At 38.2% G+C, this 21937-nt stretch overlaps 3 protein-coding genes across 3 annotated transcripts; 2 read left to right on the top strand and 1 right to left on the bottom strand.

Moving 5' to 3' along the window:
• The first annotated feature begins 1902 nt into the window (after positions 1 to 1902).
• On the top strand, positions 1903 to 2265 carry LOC131158708 (uncharacterized). Its single transcript, XM_058113571.1, has one exon. The coding sequence runs from the start codon at positions 1903 to 1905 to the stop codon at positions 2263 to 2265; it is 363 nt and encodes a 120-aa protein (XP_057969554.1).
• A 14537-nt stretch (positions 2266 to 16802) lies between these two features.
• On the top strand, positions 16803 to 18472 carry LOC131157618 (pentatricopeptide repeat-containing protein At1g77170, mitochondrial). Its single transcript, XM_058111905.1, has one exon. The coding sequence runs from the start codon at positions 16862 to 16864 to the stop codon at positions 18281 to 18283; it is 1422 nt and encodes a 473-aa protein (XP_057967888.1). The 5' UTR covers positions 16803 to 16861; the 3' UTR covers positions 18284 to 18472.
• Positions 18473 to 18552: 80 nt separating this feature from the next.
• Positions 18553 to 19462, bottom strand: LOC131157747 (lachrymatory-factor synthase-like). Its single transcript, XM_058112098.1, has one exon. The coding sequence runs from the start codon at positions 19439 to 19441 to the stop codon at positions 18935 to 18937; it is 507 nt and encodes a 168-aa protein (XP_057968081.1). The 5' UTR covers positions 19442 to 19462; the 3' UTR covers positions 18553 to 18934.
• Between the last annotated feature and the right edge of the window lie 2475 nt (positions 19463 to 21937).

Below are 21937 nucleotides of genomic sequence, written 5' to 3'. Positions count from 1 at the left end.
ATGGATTTGATGAACAGGGTGTTTCACGAATATTTAGACCAGTTCGTCATGGTATTCATAGATGACATCCTAGTTTATTCTAGGAGTCCTGTAGAACATGAGATGCATCTGGGGCTAGTACTACAAGTACTCAGAGAGAAGAAGATATTCGCTAAACTGAAGAAATGCGATTTCTAGCTAGAACAGGTTGCATTTCCAAGGCATGTAGTGTCCAAGGAAATGATATTAGTGGACCCTAGCAAAGTAGAGGGGGTAGTGGACTGGGCAACACTAAGGAACGTACATGAGTTTCGTAGTTTCTCGGGTCTGGCCGAGTGTTATTGTCAGTTCGTCGAGGGCCTTTCTAAACTGTCATGTCCTCTGACGCAACTTACGAGGACAAATAATAGATTTGAGTGGACTGAGGAATGTGATCAGAGTTTTCAGGAGCTGAAGCAGCGTTTAGTTACTGCTCCAGTACTAACCATTCCATCAGGGGTTGACGATTATGTGATTTACAGCGACACATCCTAGAAGGGACTTAGGTGTGTCTTGATGCAACGGGGTAAGGTTATTGCTTATGCTTAGCGTTAACTTAAATAGTATGAGAAGAATTACCTTATGCATGATTTGGAACTAGCAGCTATCGTTTTTGCACTAAAGATTTGGTGGCCCTACCTATACAGTGAATGATGCAAGATCTTTACGGATCACAAGAGCCTCAAATACTTCTTCACCCAGAAGGACTTGACCATGAGACAACGTAGATGTCTTGAACTAATTAAAGACTACGAGTACACCATTAGTTACCACCCAGAAAAAGCTAATGTGGTAGCTGATGTATTGAGTTAGAAGTCAGTGAGTATGTCAGTTTCAGTAGTTGTGGTATAGCATTAGATCATGATGGATTTGGAGAGGCTAGGAGTGGAGTTGGTGGACAAGGATCCACGAGCGTTCATTGCCAGTTTAGTTATTCAGCCAACTTTGCATAAGAGAATCAAAGTTGCTCAGAAGAAAGCCGCAGAACTGGTAGAGGTTATGGAAAGGGTTCAGAATGGTTTAAAGACAAATTTCAATATCTCAGATGATAGGGTATTAAGATTCCACACTAGGATTTTCATGCCGAATGATGCTGAGATTAAGAGGGTCATTCTAGATGAGGCACATCGTTCACTCTACACTCTGCATCCAAGGAGTACGAAGATGTACAGAGATCTAAGGGAATCTTTTTGGTGGTTTAATGTGAAAAGAAAGATTGCATGTTTTGTAGAGCAGTGTCTGACAAGTCAACAAGTTAAGGCAGAGCACCAGAGGCTAGCAAGACCACTTCAGCCACTTAACATTCCCAAGTGGAAGTGGGAGCATATCTCGATGGATTTTGTGTCGAGGTTACTTGCAGTGGTGCATGGGCAAAATGCTATATAGGTTTTAGTAGATCGACTGACGAATAATGCACGTTTTATTCCCATCAGATTCATCTATTCTCTAAATAGGCTGGCAAAGCTATATATGCAGGAGATTGTACGACTCCACGACATCCTGATTCCTATCGTTTTAGAACGAGATCCACATTTTACTTCTCGTTCCCAGAATAGTCTACAGGATGCCTTGGGATCACAGCTCACATTCAGTACATCGTTTCACCCACATACGTATGAACAATCCAAGAGGACTATTTAGACGTTAGAGGATATGCTGTGGGCATGTGTACTAGATTTTGGAGACAGCTAGAATAAGGTAGGGAAGCGGCAGATACTAGGACCGGAACTAATTCAGCAGACCTCCTTAAAGGTCGAGCTGATTAGGGAGAGGATCAGGGCAGCACAGAGTCGGCAGAAGAGTTATGCAGATACTCGCTGACGAGAGCTAAAGTTTGAGGTAGGAGATATGATATTCCTAAAAATCACTCCAATGAAGGGAGTAATGAGATTTGGGAAGAAAGGGAAGTTAAGCCCCCAGTATATTGGGCCATTTGAGATCCTGGAAAGGATAGGTCTGGTTGCTTATCTAGTGGCTTTACCTCCAACACTATCTAGAGTTCTTGATGTGTTTCACATATCAGTACTGAGGAAGGACGTGTTGGACCCTTCGCACGTGTTAACTTATGAACCTCTGGAGATCGAAGATGCCTCGGCATACGAGGAGGTACCCGTTCAGATTCTAGATCAGAAGGTACAGAAGCTACGCACTAAGGAGATACCATTAGTGAAAGTACTATGGCGTAATCACGCAATAGAGGAAGTTTCGTGGGAGTTAGAGTTAAAGTTACGTGAGAAGTATTCTTAGTTATTCAGAGATGGTCAATACTAGACAGGTAAGAAGAATGGTATGTAAGTAAGCATGTATGTAGGTTTAGTAGAGTAGGTTGTGCAGGTTTATAGTATATATGGTCTCCAGGAGAGTTTTGTATGAATATTGTAATCTCCTCGGACATTATGATGTAACCATGGTATTCTTCCACCATAAGTGAGGGTAGGTAATAAACTTGGGTCAGAGCCACTATGTGAGTGGCTGTTGACTTTTCTGTAAGCTGAGTTGTAAGATTAGAGTATGCTTGGTAACAGTTAGCAATTTTGAGGACGAAATTATTGTAAAGAGGGGAGATTGTAGAGACTCAAATCTGTAAACTAAGAAAAGGGTAAAAAGGGAATTTTTGGAAGCTTCTTCAACGAAGTCCAGGTTCTCATCGACGAAGGCCCTTCTATGCTTCGTCGACGAAATTTAGAGCCCCATCGATGAAGAGATCCTGACCGACATAAAGGAAATGTCAAACTAGGGTTCGTTAATGAGGGAAGAGGTTCATCGATGAAGAGCCTTCAGGGGTTCGTCAGCGAAGGACCAATTCGTCGACGAGTTGGACCGGGTCAAGGGTCTATACATAAGATATTTTGTTTGCTTCTTCATTAAGAAAGCAAAATTCTCTCTCTCTCTCTCTCTCTCTCTCTCTCTCTCTCTCTCTCTCTTTCTCTCTCTTCGATCGTTCACCGTTCGTTGGCCATTTCAACGATAGAAAGATACTACGACGATTAGGGAGTGAATATCTACTAGTTTAACAGGGCATATTCTAGATTTTGGGAAAAAGCAAGGGTTGAATTTTTGAGCTTCTCGGGTTGTTTTCAAGATTAAAGGTAAGGGGATCTGTTTATATTAGAGAACTAAACTAGTAGAACTGAAGCTTATGTTTATATGTACGATATGACTGTTTATTTGAAAAATTCTGCCAAGTAAAATTGTCGATTTTACGATTTTATGATTTTGGTAAAAACTAGGATTTTGGCGTATGATCTCCAAACTTCTTTATTTGCTTTAAACTTAAGTAGGAGATGCTTGAAATCCTTGTTTTTCCATATTAAATGATATTTTACGAGCCATATACTATGTATATCATATTTTGACCAAATGAGTGTGGCATGTGATTCTAAAATGAAAAGTATGTTTATGAAATATAGGAACTGGAGCTCCAAATGATTATTAGGAAATGCATAAAAGAGATGCCGGTTAGATACCGAGCACTATGTATGTAAGGGTTAAACCGAGAGGGTGTGTTCTGATTTACACCACAGAAAGAATGAATGTGTGAAAGAAAGAAAGAATGAAAGAATGAAAGTATGAAAGAATGAATGAATGAGATTGTGAAAGATACTGGAATTGCATAGATGATTTATGAAATGAAAACACGTTAATATGCTTTTCTTATAAATTGTATATATGATGTTGAAACCGCCCTGGACAACTTGTTACTAGGAAAGTCTTAAAAAGCTTATCATTATCAGAGAGCCTTAAAAAGCTTATTATTATCAGAAAGCCTTAAAAAGATTATTATTATTATTATCAAAGAGCCTTAAAAAGCTCATTATCAGTAAGCGCAGTACCGTTGCTAGAACAAAGAGATACAGTGCAACCACATGCTAGATTGGAGTGTGGGTATTTAGCAGTTGGTTTGGTACAAAGGGCCATTGATTGATCACGGACCAGGGTGGTGATGGCCAAATCGAAGTGGAGAATACGATGCCTAATGAGCCTATAATAACCAGGTCTAGATCAGAGCTTTATGACGCACAACTCGTGCCATGGAGGAAGTAAATGGCGTAGTTTCATGTTTCAAAGTTGGGTTGAGTTCTATATACATATACATGATTTAAGAACTAAAATGGCCAAAGTCACAGGGTTGAGTACCGAGTGGAGGGACTGTACAGTGTATGGACCTGTACCCTACCCTAACCTCGGGAACTCTCACTTGTAATGATGTTGAATTATCTAATGTAGGAATTATATATATATCTCCTATATCACAGATTTAGAATGTTTTAAATGCTTAATTGCTTCTACTGAAATAAACTCATGTTGTCACACACTAATGTAATATTATCCACCTTACTGACAAGTGTCTCACCCTAACATACAACCTTTGTTTCAAGTTTCGTAGGAAACTGGTCCTAGTCTTCTAGAGGGACTTGGAGCGTAGTTTGTCATTAGTTTACGTAAGTTTTGTATATGTTTTAGAATGTCTTTTGGGAATGTAAGGACAAATTATGTTTATAGTATGTATGGAAGTATATAAGATATAGTTACAAACTCTTGTAAATCTATTAGAAGATATATGAATGTTTATGTTTTCCGCTGTGCATGAGAATATAGATCAGTATGATACACCTGTATGTCCCTATTTAAGGCGGATAGTTTATGTATGTTATTAGATATATGCAGGTTATGTATGAATAGTAGCACTCCGGGCCCACCTAGAGGGTTAGGGTATTACAAAGATGGCTCGCGAGATCCCTTATAGGATTCACTGTAGAGAAAATTGTCGCCGATTTTCTCTAACCCTCAGAAAATTGTTGCCAATTTTCTATTTAACTAGCCCAGAAATTATTGTTTACCTTTTATTTGACCCGTGATAAAACCTCGAAACTGTCGCTGATTTTCTTCCTCCTTTAGAAAATCGTCGTCGGTTTTCTCCTTCCTTAGCCAAAAATCTCTTTTTCCTAATTTCTTTTATTATTTTATTTTTTGGGTCTCTAAATTCTCCTCTCCTTATAAAATTTCATCCCCGAAATTTTCCATTTCTCACATTTCATCCTTAAATAATAACACCACCATTATATTTATTACCCTCACTTATGGCGGAGGAATACCGTGGTTACATAGGGGTTCTGGGAGATTACAACCATAAAAAGAAAATTCTCCCCAAAACCATTAAAACCAAAATACTACCTATACTATACAAATCAAAACACATACCTTAACCCTAGTTCCCACCAAACAGATGTGGGTATCTCTAGCGCATCTGCTCCTCTGATTCCTAAGAAACTTCCTTTACTATGTGGTTGCGCCACAGAACTTTTACTAAAGGTATGCTTTTCATATGCAGTTCCTGTTGTTTCCAATCCAAAATCTGCACTGGCACTTCTTCATAAAACAAAGCATCACTGAGCTCCAGTGCCTCATATCTGATCACATGGAAAGGATCTGGGACGTATTTTCTCAACATAGAAACATGAAATACATCGTGAATTCTCAACAAAATTGGCAGTAATGCCAACCTATAGGCAACTAGACCCACTCTTTCAAGAATTTGGAATGGTCCAATATACCTAGGGCTCGGTTTACCCTTCCTCCCAAATCTCATAATTCCTTTTAACGGTGCCACCCGTAGAAATACGTGATCTCCAACATCAAACTCTAACTCTCATCAGCGAGTATTTGCATAACTCTTCTGTTGACTCTGCGCTGTTCTGATCCTGTTCTTGATAAGCCTGACTTTATCCTATGTCTACTATATCAGCTTTGGCCCCAATATCTGTCTCTCCCCAATCTCATCCCAGTATAATGGGGATCGGCATCTCCTACCATATAATGCCTCAAATGGTGCCATCCCAATGCTGGCCTGATAGTTGTTATTATACGTAAACTCGACTAGTGGTATAAACCGTAACCAGCTGCCTCCAAAGTCCAGCACACATGCACGTAGCATATCTTCCAATATCTGTATCATTCTCTCTGTCTGCCCAATTGATTAAGGATGAAATACTATGCTGAATGACAATTGAGAACTTATGGCCTCCTGCAAGTTCCTCTAGAAACAAGATGTAGACCATGAGTCTCGGTCTGAAACTATGGACATTGGCATGCCATGCATTCTCACTATCTCCTAAATGTATAACTCTGCCAATCTGTTTAAGGAGTAGTTCACTCTGATAGACAGAAAATGGGCAGTCTTCATAAGTTGATCTACTATTACCCAAATGGAATCTTGTCCATGTAGTGTCAACGGTAACTCAATGACAAAATTCATCGCTATATGCTCCCACTTCCACTCAAGAATATACAACAGCTGCAATGACCCGCCGATCTCTGATGCTCAACTTTCACCTACTAGCATGTCAAACACTGTGTTACAAAATTCAGAAATCTCTCTTTTCATTTTGCTCCACCAAAAAGATTCCCAAAGATCCCTGTACATTTTAGTGCTACCCGGATGTACCGTATACAAGGATCGGTGCGCTTCCTCCAAAATCACTTTCTTAATCTCAAGATCAGAAGATACACATATCCTGGTACAAAACCTCAAGGCTCCATCATCTGAGATACTGAAATTCATCTCCTGACCATCCTGTACTTTCTCTATAAGCTCTACTAGCTCTACATCACTCCTCTGCGCTGCTTTAATTTTTTCCTATAAAGTCGGTTGCAACACCAGATTGACAATAAATGTCTGATGATCACCCTCTACGAGTTCTATCCCCTGTCTCTTTAGATCCATCTGAGGCAGATATTGTATCGCCATTGTAGATATCGATGCACCCACTGATTTTTTGGCTCAAAGCATCAGCTACCACATTAGCCTTTCTTGGGTGGTGGTTGGTGGTGCAGTCGTAATCTTTTTATCAACTCCAACCATCTCCCCTGTCTCATGTTAAATTTTTTATGCATGAAAAGTATTTTAAACTTTTGTGTTTTGTAAAAATCTCACACCTATCCCCATAAAGATAATGTCTCCAAGTCTTCAGTGCGTATACCACCGCTGCCAATTCCAGATCATGGGTAGGGTAATTCTTCTCATATTCTTTTAACTGTCGAGAGACATACACTATCACTCTCCCCTGCTGCATCAGAACACAATCGAGCTCTTTATGTGATGCATCACTGTAAATCATGAAACCCTCTTCACCTGAAGGAATCGTCAACACCAATGTAGTGATGAGCCGCTACTTTAACTCACTCCTAGAAGCTCTGCTCATATTCATTAGACCACTATAATTTCACCCCTTTTCCTGGTCAATCTAGTCAACGGACCCGACAATTTAGAAAAACCATCAACAAACCTGTGGTAGTACCCAGCTAAACCCAAGAAACTTCTAATTTCTTGCACATTATTCGGTCACACCCAATCTACTACCACCTCAATCTTACTCGGGTCTACTAAGATACAACCCCTGGAGATCACATGTCTAAGGAAGGTAACCTACTCTAGCCAGAACTCGCATTTCTTGAATTTCGCAAACAGTTTCCTTTCCCTCAGTACCTGAAGTACTATCCTCAGATGTTCCTCATACTCCTCTAGACTCTTTGAATACACCAGTATATCATCGATAAACACTAACACAAACTGATCCAAATACTGATGAAATACCCGGTTCATTAGATCCATAAACATCGTATGAGCATTTGTCAATCCAAACGACATAATAAAAAATTCATAATGGTCATATCGAGTCCTAAATGTTGTTTTTGAAACATCCTCTGCTCTGACCTTTACCTGATGATACCCAGACCATAGATCTATCTTGAAGAAAACCTGTGTCCCCTGTAGCTGATTAAACAACTCATCAATGCGGGGAAGCGGGTATTTATTCTTGATAGTCACATTGTTAATTTCTTGGTAATTGATGCACATTCTCATCAACCCATCTTTCTTTTTCACAAATAATACTGGCGCTCCCCAGGGCAACATGCTGGTCCGAATAAATCCCTTATCTAACAATTCCTGCAACTGATCCTTCAATTCCTTTAATTCTTCCGGTGCCATTTTGTACAACGCTTTCGAAATCGGCACTATCCCTGGTACTAGATCAATAGAAAATTTTACCTCACGATCAGGAGGTAGTCCTGGAAAATCCTCAAGAAAAACATCAGGAAAATCCCTCACTATTGGGATATCCTCTAATCTCAACTCCCCTTCTGATGTCTCGTTTACACAGGCTACAAACCCTTGACAACCCTCAAATAACAACTGCCTCATCTAAATGGCAATTAACAACTGGTGGGGTAAGCACATGAGACCCCACAAACCTATACTCTTGTTCCCCTGGAGGTCAGAAAACTACCTCCATCTGATGACAATCTATACTGGCATAGTGAGCAACTAGCCATTCCATACCCAATATCACCTCAAACCCATGCATGTCCAAGACTACCAAATCAGCTAATAAAATCCTCCCCTAAACGCATACCGAACAGTTGCTAAATACTTTATCACCTATCCCCACAGCCCTTGTCAGTGCAGCCACTAACAAACTGACACCCAATTGCTGTGTTTCTAACCCATACAATTTAACAAACTCTCGGGCGATATATGAATGAGTCGCCCCTGAATCAAATAAAGCAGTAGCTGTAAATGACAAGAATTAAAATTGTACCTGTCACCACATCTCCTGCCACCTCACCATCCCCTAGTGTCGGTGCGTAGACTCGTTCTAGGGCAATATTTCTTTGTTGTTCGCCTTTGGGTGCCTGATGACCTCCTCGGTATAGTCTAGGGACAGGCGCATCAATTGGCAGTGTATGGCTGGTGAGACTTGAATAATTATAGTATTAATTAATAAAAGAAAAGAGAGAAACAGGGAAATTTTTAAAGGGAAGTTACAGGGTCTCATTGACGAGAATTTATAGAGAGGCTGTTTTCAGGGTCTAAATTTCGTCGATGAGGGCACCATCTTCATCGACGAACCACCTTTATAGACTCGTCGACAAGGTGATGTGGCTCATCGATGAGGCCACATGGACAACCACCTATAAATATGCAGAAAATGGGTTTTTCAGCAAAAATTTTTCTCTCTCTAAAAAACGGTTTCTCCCACTTCTCTCTAGATTTCTAGCTCCAATTCTCCCCGGTTCGACGATCAAAAGCTACCACAATGATCCTGGGGAGTTTCTCTACAACCTTGCTAGAGCGGAAATTCAATTTGAGCAGTTTGGGAACCATCCTAAAATTTGGGTAAGTGAATTTTTAGGTATTTTTAGTATTACCAGTATTATTTGGGGCTAGATTTCATATTCTATGAGCATATACTGGTGTTTTGTGAAATAAATTTGGGGTGTCATATTTTCAGGAATAGGGTGTTTTAGGCCCCTATAGTCATGGGTTGAGGACCCCAGTAAGTATCTGTTCGGGAGCTCAGGTAAAATTATAGTTCAAGAAATTATGAATAGGCAATCTCAGGAAATATGGGTGTATTGATTTACTAGAAAATTTGTATATGTAAATGTAGGTTTTTGGGGTTGGTACACCGAGGGTGCGAGAGTAGAGTGGACGCCACCTCCGAGTCAGATAGGTAAGGGAAATATGCTATGCTAGGAATTTTAGAAAATTTATCATAAAATTATGTATATATCAGTTTATTATTCAATTTTTCCAGAATATAATTATTATAGTAGGAGTAATAGATTTTAAAGCATGAGAATGTAATTACTTAATCATGTGGCATGAGTTCATAACAGTTTAGCATAGTATTTATATAGTTTAACAAATATCATGTTTTACAGTATACTAGCAGAAGATATCAATATGCAATTTTCAGAAAATATGATTTATAGTATTTTTCAGAATGCCATGACTTCAGAACCATAACATTCAGTTATTCAGTCAAATATTCAGATTATGCAAGTCAGTTTAAAAATGTTATGGTTATTTCAAAATCATGGTAAAAGTAGTAAGATAATTATAAGTATCAATACTAAATAGAATCAGGCCCTGAGGAAATATTCAGTCAGATTCAAATAGTATAGCATAGTACCGTTGCTATTTTCATATCAGAGTGCAACCCTATATCTCAGATAGTGTGTGGATTCTATCAACTGTGTTTATGGAGATATTGCAGTCTCCCCAGTATTCTAGGTTGAGGAGGCCGGTTTGACGAGGTAGAGACTAGTTATTGTGCTTTGAGAGATTGCAGTGGGCCGGATTGATGATTGATAGAGATTCAGATTGACTTACCTAGTGGGCCAACCAGTGTTAAGTCTTGCCTACGAGCCGCACAACCCTGTCATGAGGGGTTAATCATGACATTCAGTTCCCAAGGTATTATCACAGTTGTTTCTATATATATAGATTTACAGTACAGCATCAGATTTATTATAATACTAGAATTATATGTAACTAGAAAAATCAGATATACAAATTTATTTTAAATTATAATAAATGTAATCTGTACAGTAAACTAGACTAACAGTTTTACAATTTTAGTATTATATCAGTATATTAAATGTGAAACTCAGTAGCCACACACTAGTAATAGCATATCTTCTCTTACTGAGCATTGTCTCATCCCAGTGACTTAACATTTTTCAGGTGATCCAACTAGGCGAGCAGATTAGGCTCGCAGGTATAAAGGTTCTTGCATTGCCCTTTTTGAAGGGTGAGTGTTTCCTAGGTGTTGGTTGTTGGGTAGATCCCAGGGTTTTTTTATGGATGTCACTGGGAGTTTTGTAATGTGTATTTTAAGACTTTTTAAATTTATGGTATTGTAAATATAGTTTAAGGTTTTATGTTTACCGCTGCTTAGGAATGTAATGTGAACAGGGTTTCATCAGCACTCCCTTGGGGCCTGAGATATTTATAACAAATTATACATAGGGATTTACTATATATGTTTAAGTGGAAAAAAAATGGCATGAAAATCAGTTCGTTACAATGGCAGTCCCTCGCCATATGCCTAGGCTGATAGCACCGATAACACACAATCTCCCTAACTCGACACTCCCCTGAGTGTCTCTTGTAGCATATGGGACAAGAAGGGGGCATCTACCTGCCCTATACCACCTGATCTCTCACTACTTGTCTCCGTCCTCCCCTCCTATCCTGCCTCCTCCAAGGCCCCTAACTGAACCCTGCCTGAACATCTGAAGGTGCGGGCCTCTTCCCCTGACTCTGTGCTACGGTGCCTCTCTGAAGGCTGTCCTCAATCACTGCAACTCTGTCTACTACCTTTGCAAATCTCTAAGCTTGAAAGCCTATAACCTGCTTGAATAGACTTTGTCTCAGACCCTCCTGAAACTTCCTCACTTTCCTCTCCTCATCAGGTACTAAATATGGAGTGAACTGAGACAGCTCAATAAATCTCGCCTCATACTGCTGTACCATCATCGGTCCCTACATTAGATGCAGAAACTCCACCGCCTTTGTACTCCTAATAGTAGCAGGAAAGTACCTCCAAAAAAAATCTCCTTGACGCGGCTCCACGTCACTGCTACAGGGTTCGGTCTTTGCTCCTCCAATAGTCTCACTGATCTCCACCAGCACTTTGCCTCACCGGTCAGCTTAAATGTCACAAATAAAACTTTCTGCTCATCCGTACATGGAAGAACTGTTAGCATGTCTTCTATATCCTGAACCCAATTCTTAGCCACAAGTGGGTCAGCTCCTCTAGAAAAAGATGAGGGTCTCATCCATGTGAACTGCTCAATCATGCAGCTCCGCCCTCCCGAACTCCTAGCCATCTCTGACATCATTTGCTGGGTGACACTATGCAATACAACATCAGGGTCTCCTCCACCCATACCGAAAGGCCCTGCATCATCACCCCCAACATGTGCACTACTACTCCCTGGATCCATCCTGCAAGTGGAATAATACGGCTTTAGAACTCTTTCATCATAACCCACTAACACACCCGACATACTAAATCCTCATTTGAGATTCAACCTGCCACTCAGCAACACAATCCGGCGATAGTATCTATGGTTTTCTAGAAGTCGTCACCCTAGGAAAAACACATAAACAACCATAGAATTCCTGCTTCTAGGTCACAAGACAGAACCCTAAATTATAATCTCATCCTTTAAGAACAATTGATTCATATCTCGTCAATATCCATTCCTATACTCTGGAATTATATTCCACTGTTTACTAAAGTCTACAGAACCTAACAAACCTAGGCTCTGATACCAAACTGTGACGCCCCGATTTTTATACCACTTTTTTTTCCATATAATCAACATATATATATATATAACACCACATATCGACCACGTCAACCACTAATAACATATTACAAAACTCGACCCGAAAGTGGGTACCAAGTATACAATCATACTCATACACAACCCTAATAGCGGAAGTCATTTCATAAACATATATACATACTACAACGAATACATATACTAGAGTACTACCATCCATATATACAAGTCAACCACAACAACTCTAGGGAAAAAAAATCGCCCTAGCTCAAAATACTTACCCTGACTACTCAGGGTATCAGCTCCCCTCTATCTTAGAGCTCTAGCACCAGGTCTATCTCAGTTTTCTGAAATATTTAAATAATTGGGTGAGACACATCTCAGTAAGATGGAATAAATTATCTACAGTATGTGGCAGTATGAGATCCATTATATCATAACAAACATTCAATTCGGTAATAATATCTTCTAAGAATATATACAATTTCCACAAGCATAATCATATAGATATACAACACAAGCTTTCATAAGCCTTTACTCCCATTTCCAAAATCATTCGTTCATAACCCAAGTTTACCAGCAAAGTTTTTGAGAATAGGAAAGCTTACCCGCCCATACAAGTTGTTTCTCTCTGCCCTGATATTGTTTGCAGCCTAGCCCGATTAACTCGGGTTCAGCTACAACTGATACTTATCTAAACATTTACCTTACTCAGTAAGCCCTCAAGCAGTGTGTTTTACTTCGCTTTATTTATTTATTAACTCGCGCTATTTATTTCTCGTTTTCATTCTCGTTTCCATTCTCATTTCATTTCCATTTTCCTTTCTTTATCTAGCTCATGAGTGTCACTATAACAGATACATCTATGTCTGTACTCATAGCTGCCCTGAGGATATCACTCCACGCCATGCTTCCCCCCATGAATAGGGTTGTGCGGCCCAAAGGCTGGACCTAACCATGGTTGGCCGACCCGGTTAGGTCAAATATCATCATATATCTTGTATCTGTAGTATGACTGGCTGACCAAAAGCCCTGATCTTTACTCAGGGGGCACAACAACTCTACTATACAGCTCAATCGGTTGTCACACCACACGCTCCACGAGTTCGTGTGGTTGCACTAACACCAAGAGCAACGGTACCGTGCTCTCAATATCACAACCTTTCATTAGGGTTTCCATAACCATCCATTAGGGTTATCACTGCCACATACCAGCAATCATTATGTGGTATTAGCATTTCATCAATCACATGTATGTATTCCTATATTAGAATATTGCAATATTTACATTTCACATATTTACATTTCTCATAATTATATATCCCATATTCACATTTCTCATATTCATATTTCAATATCAATATTGCAAAATTTTACATTGCAATATTCACATTTCTCATAATCATATTTCTCATATTCACATTTCTCATATTCACATTTCAATATCAGTATTGCACAATTTTACATTGCAATATTCACATTTCAATATTAGTAATCTCAACACATTTCATCATTTCTATAATATTTCCACAGTTCATAGTTCATTTCATCTCATACTATCATATACATATCACATTTCACAATTATTCAATATTTCTCAAAACACATTTTCATATTTCACATTTCCTCATTATCTCAGAGGATACATTTCCTGCACATTTCACTGTCATCACTTTCCCACATTTCAATTCTTATATCAAAAAAAATTTCAGTATCACATATTTCACAAGGTAAATCATTTAACCTAGTTTAAACATTTCTCAATATAAATCATATGTCACACAAATTTCATCTGATATTTATATCATAATAAATTTCAGGTAAAATAACATACACCATTTTCACATATTTCTCAACCCATAATTTTCATAAAAAGACTGCTATAATTTATTCCCCTTACTTGGTTTATTGAGATTTCACAAAAACACCTAATTCCTACGTCATTCAGTGTTCACAGCCCAAAAACCTGCAATTCACATTTTCCCCAATTTATTCAACACAACTCCCAGAATAACTTCCATTTAACATTTCCTAGATTTCATATATTGTTAGCTTTGGTGTATTCCCAAGAGGGGGGTGAATTGGGTATTTAAAATTTTGTCCTAGGTTTAACTAATCTAACAACAGTATTACACAACCTAGGGTCTGTTTATGCAATTATAAACCCAATCATTCACAATAGTAAAATATAAACATTCATGTGATGAAATTTAAAATACAGAAATTAAAAACACACACAAGAAATGTTATCGGGGTTCGGCCAAAGTGCCTACGTCCCCGCCTTGGCTTACCAGCACAAGGATTCCACTACGGCTCACTTAACGGGTGGAGCGACACCATTTACAACCACGTCAATTAGCGGGGCTGACCTCAAAGATTAATGCAAATATAACAATCAGTACGCGAGAGTGTGTATGTGAGGATGTGGAAAAATCTTTGTGTCAAAATAGCAGTATCAATCACAATGCAACAACAAAGATCTCAAGCACACTTCAAATATCCTTAACAAATATTTTTCCCAAAATAAATCACACAAGATATTTGAAATCGTTTGTAAAAAAGTATTTCACAAACAAAACACAATACGAACTCTTAAGTATTGCAATGAATATGCAAAACTCAGAAGCTCGAGAAAGTTTTCCTATAGAAGACTTATTTACAAAGCCTCCTAGGAGGACTTGAAGCTTACTCTTTACGAAAAATGAATCTCAATCAGAACAAGTGAGAGAGAGAGTTTAAGCTTGGTGAGATAAACCCAAGAAAACTCTTACAAAGAAGTATTTGTAATATGAATGAGTAAGAGGAGTAGTATATGGTTTGATTATAAGATTTTGGCTTTTTGAAAATCAGAGGATATTTGCTAATTATTGTTAATCTCATGCTAACTTTTGCAAATGAGGGGGTATATATAGACTTCCCCAAAATTATAATCGTTCGGGACATATGAGTCATTTTTGTAAAAATTTAAGTGAGGTTAATAAAAATAATAGCGTTTTTAATCTCGGTAAATTTTGACAACCCAAGAGGGTCGGTCAACCATCTTAAGGGTTCAGTCGACCGTAGTGCCAAGTTTGGTCGACTAGGGAAAATTTGAACTTTGTGCTCGATCAGTCATTCATAAGGCAATTCCAGAACCTCCGTGGTTCAGTCGACCGAAGTGAGCCCGATTAATTGAATTGGTCGAACTTCGGTTGACCGAGATATTTTGAACTTAAGGGTTCGGTCAACTAGGCGGTTGGAATTTCCCACGTGGGGGTTCAGTCGACCATGGCGTTACCTATATATTTCTAGTTGATCGGCCGAAGGGTCAACTTGTTGACCCAGTGGGGGTTCGGTCGACCGAAGATCTCAGTGTAACTAAGTTTGGTCGACCGAAAATGTCTTCCTTGGGCATTTCAGTCTTTTCCTTTATTAAATTGTCCCTAATTATATGATATTTATTTTCAAGACTAAAGGGGACATTTTTATGCAATATTTGGAGTCCTAAAGACAATCTATGGTCTTTGTGAGTTAACCCCAAAAATATGGCATCGGTCGACCGAAGGGAATCCCTAAGGTCATTCAATAATCCTTTAAGCTTATCTACCCTATCATGCATGTAATGCATTGATTATTACAGACCATATTAGATTACATACCCAAAAATGATAAATATAAATTACAATAAACAAATATGTTGGGGTCTTCATTTTTCTTGAAGTTGTCGCATGCCGTCAATATAATCCAGTTAGTATGATCCTACACACAAACTTGAAAGCCATCAAATACAAAGAATATTTGTCATTATCAAAATCGGGTATGACCCATAGGGTCAACATATACTCCAAATTAACTTAAAAACCCTAAAATACACCACTTACCCTAGTTTTGGGATGGTGCTCCGGAACCCCAACTTGAAAATCTGCTCCGCGTACGTTGCAGGAAATCTTCACAGGAACCTCATGGTGGTTCTTGATCATCAATCTGGGCTAAAATGAAGCTAGAATCATAGATAGAGACAGACAGAGAGAGACATAGAGAGAGAGAGAGAGAGAGAGAGAGAGAGAGAGAGAGAGAGAGAGAGAGAGAGAGAGTAAGGAGTTTCGTAGGGTTTAAGAAGAGAAAAAGAGAAAATTTATTTTGTTAAAGGAAGATGGCTTGCGGGATCCCTTATAGGATTCATTGCACTGACCCTTAGAAAACCGTCGCTGGTTTTCTATTTAACCGGCTCAGAAATTACCGTTTACCCTTTATTGACACGCGGTAAAACTCCGAAATCGTTGCCGATTTTCTTCTTCCTTCAGAAAACCATTGCCGATTTTCTCCTTCCTTAGCCAAAAATCTCTTTTTCCTAATTTTTATTATTATTTTATTTTTCGAGTCTTTACATGCTCCTATTTGCCCTATTTTGAAGAGACTCTTTTAGTCTATTTGCATGTAATTGACCATGCTTACTCTCTTATGACTAGTTGAGAAAACTATATGCAATTAATGCATAAGATCAATCCAATAGTCAATTTTTAAATTTTATAGAAAATTTATTATTAATAAAAGTCGAGTGAGTTTAATTGTATCTTCTCTAAATTTTTTTTATATAGTTAAACCGTAGGGTCAAAAGTAAACATAAGATAAAAATAAAGTAAAATCTTAAACGCACCTTATTCGCCCCAGTATATCGGTCACTGACTTTAGTCCCGTCTGATTTCTTTAGCTCACAGCCCGTATGAATTTGTTTCATCCTATTTCCAGGCTTTCCAGAATCCAAGGCCCCAAGTCCCTCGCCATTTCTCACATTCTCAATCATACTATCCCTTCGTGTAGCAACTTTTTCGAATCTCCTACCCACTTCGAATCGCCACTGAATTCGAGCCAAGACCCCGCCAAAATCGCAGCTACCCTTCTCTCAAATTGCACAAACTTGTTCGAATTAGATCAAGTACATGCTCGAATCATCCGAACTCGGTTCCTGGATTTTTACCCTGCTTCATTCTATTGGAACAACATCATAAGATCTTACACCAGACTTGAGTCTCCTTTCAAAGCACTCTGCATCTACGTTGCCATGCTGCGCGCCGGCGTCTCGCCGGATTCCTACACTTTTCCGATCGTTTTAAAGGCTGCCTGTCAGTTTTTTGCAGTTGGGTTTGGTTGTCAGCTTCATTCTACGGCCATACATAACGGTCTTGAGCTCAATGAGTACTGCGAGAGTGGATTTATTAGCATGTACTGTAAGGCGGGAGAATTTGAAAATGCCCGTAAGGTGTTTGAAGAAAATCGTGATAGAAAGTTGGGTTCTTGGAATGCCATCATAGGAGGCCTTTCCCAAGGTGGGCGTGCCGCTGAGGCCATAGCCATGTTCCTGGAGCTGAGGAATTGCGGGTTTGAGCCCGATGATGTAACTATGGTGAGCGTCACCTCAGCTTGTGGAAGCCTTGGGGACTTGAATTTGGCTCTTCAATTGCATAAATGTGTCTTCCAAGCCAAAAGCTTGGAGAAACCGGACATTTTGATGCTGAATTCACTCATAGACATGTATGGGAAATGTGGGCGGATGGACCTGGCTTATGAGGTGTTTTCTAGGATAGAGCAAAGAAATGTGTCTTCGTGGACGTCAATGATCGTGGGTTATGCAATGCATGGGCATGTCACTGATGCGCTTGAATGCTTCCGTTGTATGAGAGATGCAAGAATTGTGCCTAACCATGTGACCTTTGTTGGTGTGTTGAGTGCATGTGTGCACGGGGGGATGGTGGGAGAAGGAAAGTATTACTTTGCTATGATGAAGAATGTGTATGGGATTGCACCCTCGGTGCAACATTATGGGTGCATGGTGGATCTGCTTGGCCGAGCAGGGTTGCTTGATGAAGCCAGAGATATGGTGGAGAGGATGCCAGCGAAGACAAACTCTGTGATTTGGGGCTGCTTGATGGGTGCCTGTGAGAAGTATGAGAATGTGAAGATGGGAGAGTGGGTAGCTAAGCATTTGCTAGAACTTGAACCATGGAATGATGGGGTTTATGTGGTTTTGTCCAACATTTATGCCAGCAAAGGTATGTGGGAAGAGGTTGAGAGGATGAGAGAGGTCATGAAGGAGAGAAGACTTGCTAAGATTCCCGGTTATAGCTTGACAACAAAATTGGATTGAAATCCATGAACTTGCTTTTTTTTTTTTCTCTCAATTATTGTATCCCAATTGGGATTCTTCTTAGAATATGTTCTTCTTATTCATTTATTGTATTCTTCTGCATCTATATCTAATTATCAGAAGTATGCTGGGTTCTGCCCTCCATTGTATCTTTTCCATAACCATCATTTATTAAACATGTGTTATTCATCTCATGTTGTTCATTCACATTTATTTTTAGGTTTATTCCATATATTTGCACACTGCTTAGCAGGGCTAACAGTGGTTAATTCTACGCAAGGCAGGTATTTTCTCATAAGCCACTGGAATGAAATATATGACTTCTTCATGTCTAGTAACAGATTCACCCAATCCTTGGTCAAATTTAGGATTTTGTTTCAAGGGGGCAAAATTTAAGGGAGTATTTTCCCATCTGCTGGACAGTAAATGGAAGTAAATTAAAGAAACTTACAGAAAATGGACTTAGTCATGGGATTTTAATGACATTATTGAAAGCTAAAGGGGCTGTGGATCCACACTTTCCAGAAAGGTTATACCCCAAGAGCAGCAACATCCTCCGAGTTCCAACATCAAACATATATGGCAACCAATAGAAATCAACGACAAAGATAGCAATAACAGTTAGAACATCATCAATAGTAACTCCAAATATCAAATAGAGGTGTGGGGAGCTTTTTCCATTCTCTCTGCCATGACTCTCAAACCAGAGCTTATAAAAGAATCCAACATCTCAGGAGTCCACCCTTCCACAGGCTCAACCTCATACTGCCACTGGATTCTGCATCCATCTTCCCTGGGCAGCACCTTTATAGTGGTAAGATATGAGTTAAACCCAACATTCCCATCTATGATGCAATAGGTAAAAGTCATTTCAGTTGGATCAATGGACAGTAGCTTCTGTTTGGTCCAATTCAGAGTCTCCCCATTGCCAGTATCTGCTGGAGTTTTAAAGCCAGCACAGTATCGGACGCAGCCTGGCTGACCGGAGACACCTTCCAAGGGAAGGCATGTGGTGAGAGTTGGGAACCACTTGTGCAGGCTGCAGAAATCCTCCAAGAGAGGCCATATTTGCTCTGCTCTGGGGCCTTTTAACCCTGCACAAGCCTTTCCTTCCCACTTTGGCTGGTGCTTATCAGTCTTATGGGAAGCAGGCTCCATCACTAATGAGGGAAGTAGAAAGCCTGTAGATATGAGCGACAATTGAAGGGTTTATATAGGGTTATGACTATGAATTTTAGGTGCCACAGTGTGGAATGTGCTTCATATGGTGGTTTGACTTGGTAACGACTAAGGAAGTGTAAATTCAAATTCAAAAACTGTAACAAAGAATTGATGGCATGCTAGAAGGAGCCTATAAGTAAAATATTCAACCTAGTGGCACATTTAAGACCTTGGTGGCACAATGTTTCAAGGAAAGCGAGTCCAATATTTGAGAATCCAATATTAAAATTCCTCTTTCAACCGTTGAAAAACAATAGAATCATAAGTTTGTCCCTTTAAATCTAGCCTTAATCATAGTCTAAGTTGAGGTCAAACAAACATCATTAAGTGTTAGTGAAATAACACTTTAGTGAATAAAAATTACGAGGGAAGAATGAGTTAGGAACACAGAACCGTTCAAACTGAGGTGCAAGTAGTGCGTTAGTCGACATTTGTAATTTATTAAATTAAAGTGATATTATTATTTTATAAAAAATTAATATAATAACTAATATTTAGACACTATCTTGCTTTCAATTATTCTGGTTAATCAATTATTAAGAGTTAAATATTTTAAATTTATAATTGTAAAAAACTTTGAATTGCATTAAATGCTTATTCTTAACAGATTTTTTGTATTGGAAAATATAAAGTTCTTCATATATTAGTTACACACATATCAAATGTATAATGGTCATTTTCATGGGAATCTTTTGTACATTCTTGGGAATTTTATAGTACGAACTAAACAAAAATATTTTCATGAGATAGACATCTTATTTTCAAGAATTAGATTTTCAAGAATGTCATTCTATAAAGAAATATCAATTAAAGTAATGAATTAATTCACTAGGCACACGTTTTAGTAGAACTCACCATAACACCACTACCACAAACCAACGAACATCAATTGAAGCAATGAATTTATTCATGGTAAACGTTTTAGCAAAGTTCACCATCACATACAAACCAAGGAAAAGCAATGGCTTTTAATAATGAAATGCAATAATGGAACCAAAGCAACCCATGAATATGATACAATAGTTTATTATCATCTTGCTAATCCAATTCAAAAGTTACATTGGATGCTTTCTGTATAAAAATAAATTGAGCGCTAAAGCACCAAGAGCTATTGACAAAAAGAATCAAGAATTGGGAAAAATGAAGATTATGAGGGTTTGGGCAATGATATTTTGTGAGATATAAGTTTTGTTAATATTTTTAAATTTTAAAATCTTTCCTTAACATTTGGTATTCGGGACACTTAAACCTCCCATAACGTTTTAAAATTTTTACATATCCTTGTCAGCCGGTTTGAAGCTTGGAAAATATTGAGAAAGGGAAAGGAAAATAAGAATGATTTCACATTTTCATGTTTGGTTATAGGTGAAAAAGAAAATAAAAAATATATCAAATCAATGAACAAAATTATAAAGTTTCACATCCCTAACATTTGGTTTTTCCTAATTTTTAATCATATTAGAATAATTTTTTATTTTAAATGGTATTTGATATAGAGAGAAAATATAGTAGAAAATGAATTTATTTCTTATTTTCCTTCACTTTCCTTTTCCCAAGCAAAATCCTTGAACCAAATTGGCCCTATGAACATTTGATTTTATGGATTCTTATATCTCCATTGTTCATTCATCATCAAGTAATCAAATGAAATTTGATTTTGCAATAAAATTTTAAAAAAAATGATTGTTGTTCCCTTTAACAAAATTATTTTAAAAAGTCACCTAACTATGTTTTCTTGGAGTGTATGTCACAATTCTTTTGTCCTCTTAGTTATCTCAAAATTTGTTGGCATGTTGTACATATATGGAAATTACTCTCTAAAATGTTGAAATACACTCATTCTATGTTTGGAGAGGTATTGAATTTGAAGTTATAAAGGATTTGGATAGGATATAATATAAAATTGTATTGAAATTTATCTAAATCTACCAAAATTCAAATCTAATGTTTGAAATCTATGCTCCCAACTGCAGCATCAGCCTATGTTTGGAGATGTTTTGAATTTGGATTTGTGTAGGATTTGAATAAGTTGTAATATAAAATTATACTAAAATTTGTCCAAATCTACTTAAATCCAAATCAAAGGTCTGAAACTCATGCCCTTAGATGCGGCATTTAAGTGTATGAATATTAGATTATAGATTTGAAATTGAAAGAAACTTAATATAATTTTCTATGAAATTTTATTCAAATTTATACGATACAAATTTAAAGTTCAAAATCCACCACCTAGATGTAAGATCATCACTATTGTATGTGCATAATGTTATCATATAAATATATTCGTGGCTAGGGCATGCTTAATAGTGGTGCTTTATAACGATGACTCAAAAATCCCAATTAGAGTGCTTCTTGCTCAAGTGGCATATGCATCTGTTGATGCAGAGTAGTGCTAGCAAGCATGGTGTTGTGATAATGGATCGGATAGTGAAG

This window comes from Malania oleifera, chromosome 6 (assembly GCF_029873635.1).
Source record: "Malania oleifera isolate guangnan ecotype guangnan chromosome 6, ASM2987363v1, whole genome shotgun sequence".
Taxonomy (NCBI): Eukaryota; Viridiplantae; Streptophyta; class Magnoliopsida; order Santalales; family Ximeniaceae; genus Malania; species Malania oleifera.
Note: the sequence above shows the minus strand (reverse complement) of the source record. Positions and strands in the feature narration are given on the sequence as shown.